The following is a 15866-nucleotide window of genomic DNA, read 5'->3' on the forward strand; positions in this document are numbered from 1 at the left end:
TAATTATACTTTTCTAAAATATTCCACAGTGACCACAAAAACAATTTCAATTAAATGTTGTTGAAATTCCCTTTCTGCCATTCTAAATGCTCTTAATAGATAAAAGTAAATTGAGGTTAAGATAACATTTAATTAATTCACTATGACACTAATATAGTGTCATATCTATTCAAAGAGATACAGGGTCCATCGAAGTGGTCATATTTGGATTACAAATGAGAAGTACATGGAATATGTGTTTAAACTTGCAAGATAATAGGCATGTATATTTTCTCTGACTTACTAGTTGCCTGAAAAGACCCCTTTCTGTCTCTGACAGCTTGTAGAAGAGACCTAGCATGTGCAGATGTACCTCTGTGTGGCAGAAATCATGTGTGTATGTATGCGTGTGTCCATAGAGAGATAAAAATATTTCTTTTCATATTTGGTTCTCTGCAATGAAGTTATTTATTGAACATTGATAAGGAATCTGATCCTTCTGTCAAGCAAAGAACTGAAAAATACTTTTGTCTAGGAAACTGTAAACTAAGAATTCATAAATCAAAACTGTAGAGACAAAATCTAGCTGTAAATGCACATTTTGGTGAAATTAAAAAGTATAAAATTTTCAATAAAAGTTTGTAAGTGGTGAATATTAATACATACTTTGAACTACATAAAAAGGAGCAAAAGGCAGGCTTTTAGTCAAGAGGAATAAAAAACACTGCTTTACTTACCAACTTTTAATTAATGTCTGGAGAGTCATGTTGGTAATCCATCGGATATATCAGTGTGTCATGTCCTTCCTTGTGATTACTACAAAAATGTAATGGGGCATCTCAGGTTCTCTGCTTTGGATGTGAAACTGGTTGCAGTCCTCTTCAGTTACAAGAAGTATACAAAAATCCCATTTTCCTGGATAAAAAAGGAATCAAGTAGCAGATTGGTTTTGCTCACAACTTTAAAATGCTCGACAAGGCAATGTCTTCACAAGCCTCTCTTTTGGATTTTCCTAATATCTTTTCCTAGCATTTTTATGTGTCCAGGGATTTTTTTTTTCCCCTCCTACTTCGTGGTGTTTTCCTCTGCCTCTCTTAAACGCACACTTTGTGGTTCTGCCAGTCAATCTATGAGTCCCTGGAAAATCTCTGTGCAGAATACTTTGGGCAATAGCCTTTTTTATTTTGGCTTCTTTATTTAGAACGAACAGCGTAGCAGCTGTTAGGCCAAATAACTTCAGCATATAATCCAAAACAAAACAAGAAATGTTCCTTATCGTTGATTTGTTCAGTATTTATTGTGCAGGGTATAAAAGTTCTGCCTCAGCAGACAATTTTATTTGTGCTTAGTTTCAGCACAACAAAGAATTTAAGAATGTATTTAATTAAAGCGTAGACATGCACTAAAAATCAAGTCTCTATTGATCTTTGTTGACCTGGCTGTCTTTGCACTGTGTATGTTTTTTGATATATGTCCACAGCCAGGTACAGTTGTCATACAATCTACTCTAAGTTGGATAGACAGCCTTTGTCCAAAATTTCTGAAGATTCTTAATAGGTCACTCTTTCCAACCAAATAATAATCTCTAGGTGGATAATATGTTCTCTAATTTCTCTAATATAAAATATATTCAATCTTGTTTTAACAGGGTAAGAAACCAGAAGTTCCTAAAGAAGAACAGGGACCGACAACAAAGAATTTGGATTTCTGGGCACAGCTTATTACTCTGATGGTCACCATCATAGATGAAGATAAAACAGCGTATACGCCTGTCTTGAACCAGTAAGTAATTACTTTCCCTATAAAAATTAAGAATCATGGATTTATTAAAATAAGGACAGGAAATACACCTGAATCAGTTATTATTGATTCGATTATGAATCAATTATTTTAAATATAATCTAGCTAGAGATTTTTTAAAATACAGAATATAACATTGACATAGTTTGATAAAGACTTAGCCCTCTGATCATGGAAAGATCCTTTATTCCTTTTATTTTAGGAACACTAAAGACATAGTATATGAACCATCCCAAAAATTTAAGTAGTATTTAAAAATATTATGCAAGAGAACTAAATGGATAGACAGAGGGGAAAGTTCAGTGAAATAGTTGATGGTAGTAATGTTATGATAGTACGCAAAGTGTTCAAATCATGCTGAGACTTTTTTAGGCATTATAATAGAGTTTTAGGGATGTATTTGTAAAAGAATAATGAACTTCACAAAAAGACCCTCTCCAAATTTACGATTGGCTAGAGAAAAAGTCTAGCCAGGCTGACTTGAAAATTTATAAAATGGAGAGCAATATCCTGGACTTACCAGAGATGGAAGTTGACTTCTCAGAATTGAAGATGTAACAGATGAGGGAGGTACAATCAATAACCAAGACAAGTTGAATAACTTATGGTTGATACACTAGTAGTGAAGAGAGAGCCAATCGATAAACACAGAAGGAGGAGATAGAGTGCTGGGTTTTGAAAATGAAATATACAGAAGGAGTGCAAAGGAACATTTCACATATTAGGGCTGGAGAAATGGATGTGGCACTAATTGAAATGTGACATGATGATGGCCTAGGGAAAAGTTTTAGCTCTTTTAGCTCTTTGGAGCTATTTTACAGAGAGATTCTAGAAAATCTGGGTGTAATCTAGCTGTGATGATTAACGCAAAAGTTAAAATTGAAACTTATATCCGTATTATGGCTAAACAATTAATAGAGGTGTCTGCAGTGGCATTTAATGGAATGGTCTGAAGGGGAGCAAGAACAAGTCTCTCTCTTTCAGCCAAAATAGGGTAGATACGGAAAGGCACTCTGTACATGGAGTTGTTGGCATGTCTGTATGACTCTGTACACTTGTCTGTTGATAAAAGGTACCATGCTTTTTATGGACCCACAGTATAATTACCAAAGAAACCTCCTGGTGATAGTCAGAAGTTGGAAGATATTTCATTGCCTTCTGATTCCTTCCTTTCCTTTAAATAAATGAAGGATTGTTTCAGTCCTGGATAATAAGCTTCTCTTTGTTCAATCATTTCCTGCACTGACCTTATTAAGGAACAAGTTCTTACCCAACAGAGGAAAGAAAACTCTTTTCCTGTTTACTCCATTTATACAACTTAGTGTGAAGTTCCTCTATTAATGAAAACTCAATTTTTTCTCTGACTGTATAACAAATATACTTATCATAAATATATATAAACTGGAACAAATATATACATATGTTTCATTTCAGTCTTTTCATTGAAATTAAATAAAAGTTATTGAGGGTTAATTATCCTAAAAATTGTTCTAGCTATATTCTTACACAAACATCAGAGAGGAAAGAAAGGGATCAAGAACAGAGTTCCTCTGAGGGGATTAGGAGATTCCCTAAAGTGCAGCTGAGCGATTTTGTAAGATGTGAAAAGAGAATCAGGAGTTGGACGGAGTTGGGACGGATTAAGGGAGAGAGTTTGCGTGTGACTTCTCTCCCATTTTCACTATTTTGGAAATGGAAGGCTGAACACAGGGAATAAAGCATCTTTGAGAAATTGGAGACATAAGGAGCAAGAGATGAAGAGGCTGTGGGTGGAAACACTTGAAAAACTGTTCAGAGTGGTTTTGGATACATTTTTTTTAACAGAAAAGCTTCTCCTAACACAAAAGCAGCATGTAAAAACTTGAGAAAAATGACAGACAGCTTCTTCCCCCTTGCTTACCCCAGAAAAGAAAATGGATGAAAGGAAAATATAAGTCGAATGCATAAGAATATTGCAAAACTATGACTCCTTATCAGAAATATACGGCCATGCAGTGTTGCAGTGGAATACTCGGGCCTACGTCCATCTAAATCCTGTTGTAGAAATGAGGTTACTGAAGATGCCCAGGATAGCTCCAACATTCTGATAGGAGTTTTCACAATGGTATAATATTGCTCAGAATTTTTTTTCTCAACCAGTTTTGGAAACCCTATTTTTATATCTACCTTGGAGGCAAAAAAGATGCTGTGGTAGAGCAGTTTGAACTGTATCAGATGGTAAACCCAGATGAAACATGACATGATTGCCTCAGCAAGCATTGCAGCAACTGAAAGACCATACCAGACCATTCAGTGGGAGTTGTGTGGGCAACCTGCAGATCTTATATGACACAAGAAACTTGACAAGTTTGAGGGCAAAACATGAAGTCTGGTATTTAAGTTGTGAAATTCTCTTTCTACTGGTGAAAACAATGTAAAATGTGATTGGAACCTGATTCACAAGCAAATCTAGGACTTGCTGGCACTTGTCAAATATGCATTGTACACACTGTGCGACAGCAGAAATTGCTATCAAAATAAAACATCTGTTCAATTAAAAGGAACAACAGATCAAGAACAAAATCTTCAACTGAAATATGCTTGTGCATTTGAAAATCAAAATCTAAACTTGTGCCTCTGCGCATCTTTAGTAAAAAGCTTTCTATTTAATTGTATAGCACATATACTCGGAACAGTCATGTGTGGTGTTGTAATACAAATCTAAGAAACAAGACAGCTCTGGTGGGACTTCTAAATTTGTTATTTACTGATTCTTACATCTTTGCAATGTAAGGATCTGTTTTCTTTCCTCTGTGAACACTATGTGTTTCATGCGCTAGTACTTTAGTACTTCTTTAGTTCTTTTTAGTACTGTGTTTTAGTGGCTCCTGCAGAGCATATTGAAATACTGGCTTAGCTAGCCCTTGAAATTTTTAGTCTCTATCTGATAGCTAAAAATCACATTTTGAAAGGAAAATAAAAATCATAGTTACCCTTCAAGAACGAATGCTATTAATGTTGTCTGAGATTACCAGGGTTGGATACCCACAAAATTATCCGATTTACTGAAGAACCAAGAAGTGATACCATTTATTATTTGGGTAAAGAAAGCATAAATGGTGTTTCAGAAGAGCTGATCAAAGATACTTAGAGAAAGTACTCAAATGTGAAATAGTATTGCAAAATCTGTTAGGAACTTGCTTTTGGAGTTAGAGATAAGAACTTGGAGCAATGTCAGCACTATGTTCTTGGAGAAGACATAGTGAATAACCAACCCAAAAAGAATATTAGGCTAAAAATCAGAGCCTACAAGAGACGAAAAAAAAAGTTATATGATTAGCAAAGTTAAAATTTGGAAGTCAGAAAGCATTAGCTTAAAATTTAAAAGGTCAAGTTAGATTAAATATTGCAAAAGAAAATAAAAGAGAGCCAAGAAAAATTGAATAAAATGGGACAGAGTTCTCTTTGCAATGAACATGGTATTTAGTTGAAATATGATCTGGGCATTCAGAAATTAAAGGACAGTAACACAGAAAAGGAACCTAACTGAAGAATGCTGATGCCAACACAGAATGGCAAATGATACTGAGTGTTTGGAAATGGAAATGATCAGAGCTGCTGTAAAAGCAAGCCTCCAAGAGGCTTCACACAATCCCTCCCTATTCCACAGTGTGGAAAGAACTGGCACGTGAAATCTGCAGGAGCAGATTTCCTCATGCTTCAGGAGCTAGAATATTTAATAAATCTGTGAAGTCAAGGATAGTAACTTATATTGAAGAAACAGCATAACTGTAACTTATGAGTCAGTGAGTTATGAAATATACATCAATGTAAAAAAAAAAAAAAAACAAAACAACAAAAGCATGGAAGGAAGTGAAAAAAATCAGGTAAAATATATCATGAATTGGACTATGTCAGGCTAACTCTAGAATGCTTCTTTGATAATGGAAAGTGTATCTGATGTGTTTTGTGTCTTGATTCAGTGATATTTCCCATTATCAATTATACTTCATTCTGTGGAAGCATATGAATATCACTTATTTCATTAAACTTGTGAACATTATCATGTTTAACAAAGAGATATTCTGTTCTTTCATAAGACCCGCTGTCATTTTCTCATATAGCAATGTATCATATGCTCTAAGATGAGATTAATTACATAGACTGTATAAGGTATCTGTCTTGACCATTATATTTTCTTCAGGAAAAGGAACATTGCTTTGGTTAAAAGTAAAAACTTTGGATAGGTGGAGGATAGGGCACAAAAAGTGAGAATAAATTAACTCTTTGCTCACAGTTTAAATAGAATACATATTTTCCAAAATCAGATAGAACTTTTGTCTTAAGAACTAGTGAAGCAGTGATCATGCCCAGCTCTCCACAGATAGTGCAATCTAACCTGTTGCTGCATGCACAGCACAAAAATGAGTGTATTCTCACACCCAGACCAGACTCTCTTTAGCACCTGAATGAGACTGAACCTACCAAGTTCAGGAACACGAGTTATTCTGAGAATGTGCATCTGAGGTTCAGGGACTTCGATATTCTTAAAATGTAGCAGACTGCAGATTTGACAGCACAAATTAATTGTCATGATAGGAATTTCTTAGTTTAGGATTGAACTAGAGACATGCAGTACTATCTAGGAGAAATGCTTTTGAGGTTTATTTGTGTTTTGCTTCATACATTGATTCTTCTTGTTTTCTTTCAAGCTGAGTTCAGTTTGATTCCACTGATTTGTGGATTTATATGTAGCACTTTGTTAGAACTAGCCAGTGTAAACAGTTTTCATTAAAGTTTTGCTTAATTAAAATCAATAGAGAGAAGACATTTGTAAGTGGCTACCTTTTATATGCATTTTAGTATTTTTGGAAATACATGGAAATGATAATGTACGGTCAACCTAATGGTTAATTTATTTCCCATGAAAACCTAGCATATTCTGTTTATTACAAAGTTCCACCAAACAGTATTGTACGGTTGACATATGAGTTGATGATTAAAGACTGTCATGCAAGTGAGGAAGGTGATTTTAATAGCAATGTTTTGGATAAACTGAGATTTTATAGTATTGCTCTAAGAATGACAGAGAAATTGGGAAAATTATGGCCTATGAAACAGAAATAATTGTAGCAAGAGGAAACAAAATTACTAATAGAGCACTCTCCTAGTCATCCTCTTGCTTCACTGAGAAATGTGAAAATGTGTGGCTTTTACAAAGGTTAGAAAATGTAATATGTAGGGGTTTGCATGGGAAATTTCTCTGATATTTTGCTGCTTAGGGACCAAATTCTGAAATAGTTTGCAAAAGAAAAGTCTTTTTACCTAAAAATGAGGTGATAAAATACAAATAATACAAAATTCCTTACTTACATAGATGCTCTAGAATTTGACCTTTGATTGTCACTTCCCTTTAATAAGTCAGCTGCTGCTGTTACCATTTATGTTTAGCATGCGGAAAATTTTATATGCTTCTGTTGTGTCGTAAGCTTTGTTAGCTTCTCACATACAACAACACTGCAACAATAATTGTGGCAGTTGCATAATACCCATAACTATGATAGCTGCATAATACCCATCGGTCTCTGATGGTTATAAGTATGGAAACTAGCATGAGTTTTAGAAAGGAAGTTCAGAAACAACTTGTAATTAAATATACACATAGCCCACAAACACTACATTAAACTATACAAATAATGGAAACACATACTTTACTAAATGCTTAGACATAGGGAACCGAGAAAAGACTGACTCCACAACAACAGAAAATGCAAATCCTTGTGTGGATTCACACACAGGAAAGAAACCCAAATTTTCCATTATGTGTCATTCTTAGAGCACAGACTTAATGCACAAAAGGACAGCATGTGTAGATTGATACAATTGTGCTTCATTACTGTGATGATGAGGAATTAACCAAATTGTAGAATAATGAGCTTAATAATGACTATTCGGCAGATACTCATCATGCAGCAGACTGGAAGGAGGCTACCTCCTTTCTGTGCTGCTTTACAGCTTTCAGAGTTACAGCACTTCTACTTTTGAGAGCAGATCATGGCTACCCCCATCCTTTTAGAACAAATGATCTCAAAAGGAAAAGGTCTTTGTATAAACTAGTTCATATATGAATGCCGTTAACTGTTCTTCCTCCAACTTGGTGAGGAAATTCTAGGATGCATACTTCTTTTCTGACAAATGTGTGTCTCGTATATTCTTTCAAATATATCTCCTTCCTCTGAGTAGGGTAAAAGATTTTGCAAAATACAATGAAGTCCCTAATTCCTTTCTTGGGTTTCTTTCAAAGAATTTTATCTAAGAGAGGACTTGGGATTTACTCCAGTAATTGCATTTCTGGAGTACAGTTAAGATAGAGCTTAGGAAAAAGAGAAATAACTTTGCTTTTTTTGCCCAGAACTTTATCTGAAATCCAGGAACATAAAATGCTGTTTCCATTAGAGTAAGAAATATGTGATAGGAGTCAGTGCTTATTTACTTATTTACATAAAGATGTACCTAGATTCTTGGTTCCATCTACTTGCTCAGAATGACCAGATGAGCCATTGCACTGAAGTATGTGTCCTGGTTTCTGCTGGGATAGAGTTAATTTTCTTCCTAGTAGCTGGTGTAGTGCTGTGGTTTGGATTTAGTATGAGAATAATGTTGATAACACACTGATGTTTTAGTTGTTGCTAAGTAGTGCTTATGCTAGTCAAGGACTTTTCAGCTTCCCATGCTCTGCCAGGTGCACGAGAAGCTGGGAGGGGGCAGAGCCAAGACACCAAACCCAACTGACCAAAGGGGTATTCCACACCATATGACATCATGCTCAGTATATAACGCTGGGGGGAGTTGGCCAGGGGGCAGCAATTGCTGCTCGGGGACGGGCTGGGTGTCAATCAGCGAGTGGTAAGCGGTTGCATCACTTGCTTTTCCTGGATTTTGTTCCTCTCTCTCTTGTTGTTTTCCTTTTCATTACAATTTATTGTTGTTGTTGTTGTTTTTATTATCACTACTCTATTTCAAGTATTAAAGTGCTCTTATCTCAACCCATGAGTTTTCTCACTTCTGCCCTTCTGATTCTCTCCCCCACCCCAGCGGGGGGAGGGTTAGCAAGCAGCTGCGTAGTGCTTAGTTGCCGACTGGGGTTAAAGCATGACAGTATGGCACCCAGTGAGCTCCTTTTAAGCTCCTTCACTGTCCATTTTAAAAGTTCTTTCAGCTTTTTCTGCCTGCAGCTCACACAACTTAGAGATGGTATCTCAGTCTTTGATTTGCAGAAATAAACCCTAGACTATCCAACTTAGTTCTGACTAACCATTTGAATAGTTTCTTATGCAGTCCAGCTCTTTTTACAATATGAGGAGACTTGATCTCTTTCTCTTAGCTTGTTGGAGTGCTTGGCATACCCTTTGGCTTTATTTGGATTAGGTTTTGAATCCAAGCCCCAGCTTTAGCATCCATTAACATCTTGTGCGCAGCAATAAATCATGCTATGAAATCCCTGAGCTGTCTGTAACTTGTTTGGAATTCAGTAATAATTTCAGTCCTTTAGTGAGGGATGGTTTCTCACTGAGCTCGTTCATCTGAAGTTTCTCTTACATCAAATCTTAGTAAGAAAAGGAGAATCAGCCCTGTTTGTGACTCCAGTCGTTGTGTATTTTGTCAGAGAACCAGAGAACTTCTACACTAATCTACCTACATGGCTCTGTGAAGAATTTGACTATGAATTTTTTAAATACGGTGAATTTAAAAGATTCTTCTTGGGGACTCATTTCTTCTTTATATTTTAATACTTTGTCTAATTTTTGCTTTCAGTTGTGTGTGTATTTTCATATATGTCAGAGTTGGCCCCAAATGCACATAAGTCAGTGGCGACTGCTGCGAACTGTGACATATGACTTTCTTTAGCAGTGTCTGAGTATTCTATGTGAAGGTCACTTTTAGGGAAAACAAACAGAATTCTATAGCTTTTTCTGTCATTATTCTTAGCCAGGAAGATATATTACAGTTGAAAAAACATTACTGCTGCTTCTGACATTTGGAACCAAACTTAAGATGTGCCAGAACTATTTATAGCACAAATTAAAAGTTGTACTTACAGTTGTCAAGTACTGATTTTAGCATTATAACATGATGTCAGGAAGGAATGTAATATAACGGGATTTATAAGAAGCTGTCTTCCTTTTACAATACTATTTTTAGGGTCCTCCAAGCAGTTTTAACGGTGGCCGCAAATGTCAAGCCTAGGCTCTTTTTCTTCTTCTTTACCTATAGGTGTATAGATGTTAGAATTAGAAAATTAAGAGAGTGTTGAAAGTATTAAATGTACATAATATACTTAGAAGCAAAATCATCTGAAGAGATTAATACTGAAGAATAACAGGCATAATAAAATCTCAGTCAAGTTCTGCTTTGCAGTTTACATTACTGTTTATTGTATATATTCCTAACATGAGCATTTTTCATAATGCTGATAATTCAGCCTGTCAGTTTAGTCAGACAGTGAAATATGGCTGACGATACTAAGTACATCTCTGACAAATGCAAGCTGGGAACAAGGGAAGAGTAAGCTTTTTGGGAGTCACGTACTTGGAGATAAATATCAAATGTTAATTGATCACCTGGAATTTTCTATTCTTACTTATTGCACATTTTCTCTGAATATTCATGTAATAGTATGTGTATATATATTTATATGTATGTACATTAAAGCAAACTAGAGCCCTGTCCTGGTTGGGAAGAGGGCTCAGAAGGATGATTCAAAAGCTTAAGTTCTCTTGCTGACTGACATTCCCCTGTCATAGCATCTTGAGCAAGTCACTTCTACTTTGTCTTCTTCCCTGTTCTCTGTCTTGTCTTCTTAAACTGTGAGTTTTGAAGGTCAATGATTTTCTCTTATTACATATTTTAAAGTTCCTGCATATTAATTTCTTAAACTACCAGAAGCCTCTAAGTGCTACTGTAATGCAAATAGTAAATTATATATTATTATTACATGAGTAATCTTAGAAACATGAGTAACCAAATTAAACATGACTACTCATGCATAAAGCTATCTCTGAGGAAAATTCTGGCAGGAGTGGTGCATACCGTAGCCATAACAATTACACTTCCCCACAGGAAAAAAGGCTCGCACTTGTACATAGTATGTCCCGGTTTTGGCTGGGATAGGGTTAAATTTCTTCCTAGTGCTGTGTTTTGGATTTAGTACGAGGAGAATGTTGATAACACACTGATGTTTTCAGTTGTTGCTAAGTGCCCTCCTAGTCCAAGGACAGCTCCCGTGCCTACTGACTGAGCTAGGTACACGAGATGGGAGGGAACATAATCAGGACAGCCAGCCCAGCTGGCTAATGGGGTATTCCATACCATGTGACGTCATGCTCAGTATATAAATGGTAGGCGCGATCCAGGAAGTACCGATCGCTACTTGGTTATTAGTCAGTGCGGGTGGTGAGCAATTGCATTGCGCATCACTCATTTTGTATATTCTATCATTATCATTATTATTTTCCCTTTTTCTGTTCTATTAAACTGTCTTTATCTCAACCCACGAGTTTTTCTCACTCTTACCCTTCCGATTCTCTCCCCGTCCCACTGAGGGGGCGGGGGGAGTGAGTGAGCGGCTGCGTGGTATTTGGCTGCCTGCCAGGTTAAACCACGACAAGTACATATATACATAAAGTCTTCATCAGTATTCTGCAGTCTCAAGTTGTGCATGTGCCCTTATATTCTTAATCAAAAGCACAAATGGTATTATAACAATGGGGTAGATTGTTTAAAATACATAGTAAAAGTTAGGGAGATTAAAAATAGATATGTTAGTATAAATTGTGAAGTAGACATGACACAATTTTTAGCCTTTCCCTTAGATAAGGCAGGTACAAACCACTCAGCAAGTAACGGAGACTAGAAGCATATTGTGAAAATTGCCAATATTGTCCGGTAACTCCTGGCAGATGGTAAGCCTCTAGAAACATTCCTGAGTCTTTCCTAGAAGAATAAAGACTGGAAAAACGTCCTGCAGACATTAACCAGCTTGTCACTGTATGACAGATTGCTTCATAACAATCAAATCAACAAAAATGAACATAATATTCATTGAAATAATACAGACATTTCCCACATTGTTCAAACAGTCCTACTGGTGGAGTTAATGGAACATTCCTTTCAAGCTTGTCATTTTACAGCTGGTTTCTCTACTTGCTCTGGTAGGACCTACTTGTATTGGCATTTGTTCTTGCCATAGAGATGCTGATGTATGTTTGACATTAGACTTCAAGGACAGTGAAAGTCAGCCTGCCCTCATCACGCCTGTGTTGGAATCAGTAATGCTGCTCCTCTAAATAAGATCTGCAAAGGCATCATCTGTGTGACACAGTGCAGAAGATGCAGTTCATAGTGTCTAATGAGATTTACTTCATTGGCTTGCACCTTAAGTCCTAACAGTAATGTAGCTGAAAGAGGATGATATCTTGCATTATTAGCAGCACAGAGGTCAATGGACTTTTGTTCCATGCCCATCAACACCAGGTCTGGGATGTAGTATAAGAAATATCTAAAACATTGTCTGCTTGAAAGTACTATCTCTGCTACAGTTAATGAAGCTGAACGAGCTTCACTGATACTGTGGGGTTTAACTGAATGAAGAACCTCATTTCTGACACATTTGGGAGAAGCGTGGAAGACAGCTTCTGTTTCTGATGCGCTACATTTAATAAAGTACATAAAAATTTTGCCTATTTGAAGTTCTACAAGGCTTTAACTTATTTTCTTGAGATCTATTTTTAGTATGCCCACACTTGCATAAGAACCCTATCAAATGGAAATGAAGTGGATAATAGAGACTTTTGTGGATAATTTGACATGTTTTAAAATGCCTGTTTCAATGGCATTCTCTTGGGTTTATATTTAAAATACATAAGTGATTGTTTGATTTGAATAAGAAATTAGGAGGTCATCTGGATTTCAATTTTTTTTTTTTTATATATGGAGATCTCAGATTTTTTTTTTTTATTCTGGGGTGGTTTTAATTGCCTCTTTTCAGGCTTTGATAAAGGAGCTCTTATAAACCATGACATTTGTTACTAAAACAAATTTCATACAACGGAGGAATGTTAATCAAAACACAATACTATGAAAAGCTCAGCTACCGTTTTAGTAATTTAAGAACTGTAAGAAGAGACCAAATCCTGCTACCCTCATGAATAAAGCTGCTAGTGCAGTGCGTTGTATTTTGCATAATAACATATTGGGTGGCATTAAGACGACAGCCCACAGGTTGAAGGAAGTGATTGCGTCCTTCTGGTCGGAACCTGCGACACTGCATTTGGGTGGTTATTTCCAGTTTTGATTTCCCAGTACAAGACAGACATTGTCAAACTGGAGAACTACAGTGGAGGACAACCAAGAAGGAGGATGGAACGCATGATGTGTGAGGAGAAGCTGAGGGAGCAGCTTGTACAATCTGAGGAAAACACAGCTAAGGGCAGTGCTGATTGCATTCTTCAATTTTCTAATGAGATGTTAGAAGCAAAAGACAGAGCCAAACCACTTCCAGGAGTGCACAGTAAAAGGCACGAGCACAATTTTCAGGTAGGGGAACTCGTATTAGCTATACAGGAGCAACTCCACAGTGAAGAGCGGTCAAACACCGAAATACGTTGCCCAGAAAGGTGGTGTCATTTTAATGTTTGGAGGTAGTCAGAATTCAGATGTACAGGCCCTGAGTAATCTGATATAACTTTGAGATTCTCTCTGCTTTGAGCTAGGTGACCCTCAGATGTCCATTCCAACTTAAATTGTTCAAAAATTCTATAAAAATAGCTGCATTAGCTTAAAACAACGTCCAATCTGCTGTGCATGTGGTTAATACTGGATGCCTAGAGAAAAAGCGTATCACAGTCATCATTGCTACCCTGGCCAGCTAACGGTTGAAATAGTAGCCACAATATTATAGTCTTTCTAGTTAAGGACAAAATTTTACTCCATCACAATTCTATGATACTTGTTGACACAGGTCTTAACTTTATTTCCTTTTCATTGACATTCAGAGCAAATCTTTTGAATATATGATGTATTCTGTCAATCTGTACACTTTGTACAATATTCATTAAAAGAATAGCTAACTGAAATTACGCATCAATATTACTTAGATAAACATAAATATATATACAAGGGGGAAAATCTAACCCCAGGATTTTGATGTTAGCAAATGCAGAAATTGGTTGGAAAATTTAAAATTATTTAGATCTTACATTCCATTTAAGAAAAGTAATTAATGCAGAAATGCTGTATCAGTTACACTCTGATAATCTCAATCCTCTGTAAACTAATAATACTTGAAAAATTTAAAATCAAATTGTCTACACCATACAGCTTTAAAGTCTCCATGCAATTCATTTTTCAACCATTATAGTTAGCATGTTAATGCCTGGAGAAGTGTATTTTATGGCTAATATCTCAACACAATGACATCTACAGGCATATTAGGTACCTAGTTCATTAGCACGTTAAATCAATTTCACTGGCTGAAAATATTGATTAGGTTAACTGTCCTCATTACATTGCTAACCTACTTTGGACAACTTAAAAATCTATTCTTCGAGTCTCTGATGAATACCCCTACAGGTACCATAGTTGTCATGAAGCAAATTAATTACATGTGAAAAGTAAAAGTTTTATACTAAACACAGTAGGGTTTCTGTTGTATGATCGTTTTTGTCGCAGTAATCTCCTGCTAAGAGGTCACTATTTTGGATAAAATGTATACAGGATGTATGGGAATGACAGTCAATCCTGCAGGGCTGTATACAAAAATGTATCCATGTAATGATAAAATTGCAAATGTCCATACCCTAGGCATTGGATGGAAGATTTCATTGGTATGTCCAGTTGATGGTTATTTATTAAGTTTATATTTCTCAGGGACAGAGAGGTTGGGGCATCAACTTTAGGTACCTAACTGAAGTCAGGTGGGATGAATCGAGGATACTGTGTAGAGCTACAGTACTTTAAGCAACACAGTGAAAAGATAATTGTAGTTTGTGTGTGCATGTGTTTTCACAAGTTAAAATGTATACACATATATACCACTAATCAAACAAATGCATTTTTATCAGACTCAGCCTTGCATTATGGCCAGCTTTGCATTATGGTCAGTATCAATGTTAAATCAACTTTTAAATGTTTCCTCAGAGCAACTTTGTCAAAGTTCAAGTGTGGTGCTAAGAAAGCACTCAGACTGGACTGAAGGTAAAGAAATTAAGACAGTTATAGTTAAAATACATTTGAGCTTTTGAACAACAATTAATTTTGTGTTAACAGAATTAATACTCTGTAATTGAGTAGCCATTAGCATAATGAAGGCATATCAGTGATCTGAGCTAGCAATTGTTTCATATTAAAGTGACAGAGCTAATGAACTGTTTAAGTACTTTTGCTTTGCAGAAATGATCAGGGTCAAATATGTCCCTGGAAAAAATACATTACTGAGATTATATTGCTATCACCTTAAAGTTGCACATCGTTCTCATTCTTTCTTTGGCAATAAGAATTTTAAAAATTCTTACATTATTACAAAAAATATTACAGAGTATTTTCTGAATTTGATTAGTGCTTCAATAAAAGGTCAAAATACTTTGAATCAAATTCTCTGCTAGTGTAAAGTGGTGTCATAAACTCAAGACAAAAGCCACGCAGCTCTGTGTGTTTCCTCATGAATATAGTCTTTCATGATTTTATGTATTCATGGTGAGTTGATAGTGTATTCGTACGGCACGCTCTGCACTGCTGTGGTATAAACAAGTGCTTTCCCACTGGGAGGTTCTGGGCATACCTCCTGCTCTTTAGCTGTGTGACCTGCTTTGGGCTGCTGCTGTGCCCTGAGAACTCCTCATATTAATGTCAGTCCCACACCTGCAGTAAGGACAGACTTTTTTCTAAAAAAAAAAAGACAGACAAATAGCTCTCCTTTTAAATATAATGTGTAACATGCAGTATCTGTCACTAAAATGTCAGCTTTTGCCAGTAGCCTACAGTGAAGATGGTAACTGAAAGATTAAACCTTTTTTTTTTTACATAGAATAAGAAGCAGCTGGAATCTATGA

The 15866-nt window shown here is 36.1% G+C and overlaps 1 protein-coding gene across 7 annotated transcripts in view; it reads left to right on the plus strand.

The window, feature by feature from the left end:
• UNC13C (unc-13 homolog C) overlaps positions 1–15866 on the plus strand; it is a 244707-nt gene that overhangs the window by 166342 nt on the left and 62499 nt on the right. For all 7 annotated transcript variants that reach the window (XM_075160101.1, XM_075160104.1, XM_075160102.1 and 4 more), the window contains one exon: positions 1628–1761. In XM_075160101.1, coding sequence (XP_075016202.1) covers positions 1628–1761 — 134 coding nt within the window. The remainder of the gene's footprint in view (positions 1–1627; positions 1762–15866) is intronic.

This window comes from Calonectris borealis, chromosome 11 (assembly GCF_964195595.1).
Source record: "Calonectris borealis chromosome 11, bCalBor7.hap1.2, whole genome shotgun sequence".
Lineage (NCBI taxonomy): Eukaryota > Metazoa > Chordata > Aves > Procellariiformes > Procellariidae > Calonectris > Calonectris borealis.